Source organism: Penaeus vannamei, chromosome 36, assembly GCF_042767895.1.
Source record: "Penaeus vannamei isolate JL-2024 chromosome 36, ASM4276789v1, whole genome shotgun sequence".
Classification (NCBI taxonomy): domain Eukaryota; kingdom Metazoa; phylum Arthropoda; class Malacostraca; order Decapoda; family Penaeidae; genus Penaeus; species Penaeus vannamei.
Window position 1 is genome coordinate 15,199,671 of NC_091584.1, and position 2,500 is coordinate 15,202,170.

At 57.6% G+C, this 2,500-nt stretch overlaps 2 protein-coding genes across 3 annotated transcripts in view; both read right to left on the reverse strand.

Moving 5' to 3' along the window:
- Nucleotides 1–2,500, reverse strand: part of Fpps (Farnesyl pyrophosphate synthase) — a gene marked incomplete in the record, with an annotated part of 344,394 nt that overhangs the window by 120,429 nt on the left and 221,465 nt on the right.
- The window catches only part of eRF3 (eukaryotic translation release factor 3), a gene marked incomplete at its 3' end in the record, with an annotated part of 20,773 nt that continues 20,566 nt past the window's right edge, over nucleotides 2,294–2,500 (reverse strand). For both annotated transcript variants that reach the window (XM_070114626.1, XM_070114627.1), the window contains 1 exon segment: nucleotides 2,294–2,500. This exon segment is cut by the window's right edge and continues 69 nt beyond it. In XM_070114626.1, coding sequence (XP_069970727.1) covers nucleotides 2,294–2,500 — 207 coding nt within the window.

Consider the following 2,500-nt stretch of genomic DNA (forward strand, 5'->3'; position numbering starts at 1 on the left):
TGCGCATGCGCAGGTCTCTCTGTCTCTGCGTGCGTGCCTGCGCATGCGCAGGTCTCTCTGTCTCTGCGTGCGTGCCTGCGCATGCGCAGGTCTCTCTGTCTCTGCGTGCGTGCCTGCGCATGCGCAGGTCTCTCTGTCTCTGCGTGCGTGCCTGCGCATGCGCAGGTCTCTCTGTCTATGCGTGCGTGCCTGCGCAGGTCTCTCTGTCTATGCGTGCGTGCCTGCGCATGCGCAGGTCTCTCTGTCTATGCGTGCGTGCCTGCGCATGCGCAGGTCTCTCTGTCTCTGCGTGCGTGCCTGCGCATGCGCAGGTCTCTCTGTCTCTGCGTGCGTGCCTGCGCATGCGCAGGTCTCTCTGTCTCTGCGTGCGTGCCTGCGCATGCGCAGGTCTCTCTGTCTCTGCGTGCATGCCTGCGCATGCGCAGGTCTCTCTGTCTCTGCGTGCGTGCCTGCGCATGCGCAGGTCTCTCTGTCTCTGCGTGCGTGCCTGCGCATGCGCAGGTCTCTCTGTCTCTGCGTGCGTGCCTGCGCATGCGCAGGTCTCTCTGTCTCTGCGTGCGTGCCTGCGCATGCGCAGGTCTCTCTGTCTCTGCGTGCGTGCCTGCGCATGCGCAGGTCTCTCTGTCTCTGCGTGCGTGCCTGCGCATGCGCAGGTCTCTCTGTCTCTGCGTGCGTGCCTGCGCGTGCGCAGGTCTCTCTATCTCTGCGTGCGTGCCTGCGCGTGCGCAGGTCTCTCTGTCTCTGCGTGCGTGCCTGCGCGTGCGCAGGTCTCTCTATCTCTGCGTGCGTGCGTGCGCGTGCGCAGGTCTCTCTATCTCTGCGTGCGTGCGTGCGCGTGCGCAGGTCTCTCTATCTCTGCGTGCGTGCGTGCGCGTGCGCAGGTCTCTCTATCTCTGCGTGCGTGCGTGCGCGTGCGCAGGTCTCTCTATCTCTGCGTGCGTGCGTGCGCGTGCGCAGGTCTCTCTATCTCTGCGTGCGTGCGTGCGCAGGTCTCTCTATCTCTGCGTGCGTGCGTGCGCAGGTCTCTCTGTGCGTGCGTGCGCGTGCGCAGGTCTCTCTATCTCTGCGTGCGTGCGTGCGCGTGCGCAGGTCTCTCTATCTCTGCGTGCGTGCGTGCGCGTGCGCAGGTCTCTCTATCTCTGCGTGCGTGCGCGTGCGCAGGTCTCTCTATCTCTGCGTGCGTGCGTGCGCGTGCGCAGGTCTCTCTATCTCTGCGTGCGTGCGCAGGTCTCTCTATCTCTGCGTGCGTGCGCAGGTCTCTCTATCTCTGCGTGCGTGCACGTGCGCAGGTCTCTCTATCTCTGCGTTCGTGCGTGCGCAGGTCTCTCTATCTCTGCGTGCTTGCGTGCGCAGGTCTCTCTATCTCTGCGTGCGTGCACGTGCGCGTCTCTCTATCTCTGCGTGCGTGCACGTGCGCGTCTCTCTATCTCTGCGTGCGTGCACGTGCGCGTCTCTCTATCTCTGCGTGCGTGCACGTGCGCGTCTCTCTATCTCTGCGTGCGTGCACGTGCGCGTCTCTCTATCTCTGCGTGCGTGCACGTGCGCGTCTCTCTATCTCTGCGTGCGTGCACGTGCGTCTCTCTCTATCTCTGCGTGCATGTGCACGTCTCTCTCTATCTCTGCGTGCATGTGCACGTCTCTCTCTATCTCTGCGTGCATGTGCATGTCTCTCTCTATCTCTGCGTGCATGTGCACGTCTCTCTCTATCTCTGCGTGCATGTGCACGTCTCTCTCTATCTCTGCGTGCATGTGGACGTCTCTCTCTATCTCTGCGTGCATGTGCACGTGTCTCTCTATCTCTGCGTGCGTGTGCACGTCTCTCTCTATCTCTGCGTGCGTGTGCATGTCTCTCTCTATCTCTGCGTGCATGTGCATGTCTCTTTATCTCTGCGTGCGTGTGCATGTCTCTCTATCTCTGCGTGCGTGTGCATGTCTCTCTATCTCTGCATGCGTGTGCATGTCTCTCTATCTCTGCATGCGTGTGCATGTCTCTCTATCTCTGCGTGCGTGTGCATGTCTCTCTATCTCTGCGTGCGTGTGCATGTCTCTCTATCTCTGCGTGCGTGTGCATGTCTCTCTATCTCTGCGTGCGCGTGTATGTGTGTATGATGTCTCTCTATCTCGGCGTGCGCGTGTATGTGTGTATGGATGTCTCTCTCTCTCTGCATGTGTATTATACATATATATATATTAACATCTTTTCATTTTCATTTTACATATAAAGAATCAAAGGTAGACCAGAAAAAAAATTAAACCTAAATAATATACCTCACACACATTAAAATTATCTCACCTTATTTGGCATCACAAGAAGGTTATCCCCTTTCTTGCAACCACCAGATTCCACTTTACCCATGACAATAGTTCCTCTGTCATTATAGCGATCAACTATAGGCATCATGAAAGGTCCTGTCACATTACGATTCAAGGGAGGCAGATCGTTGATGTATGGGATAAAAGCTGGGCCCTTAAACCAACTGCATACATTTTCATCAATTGG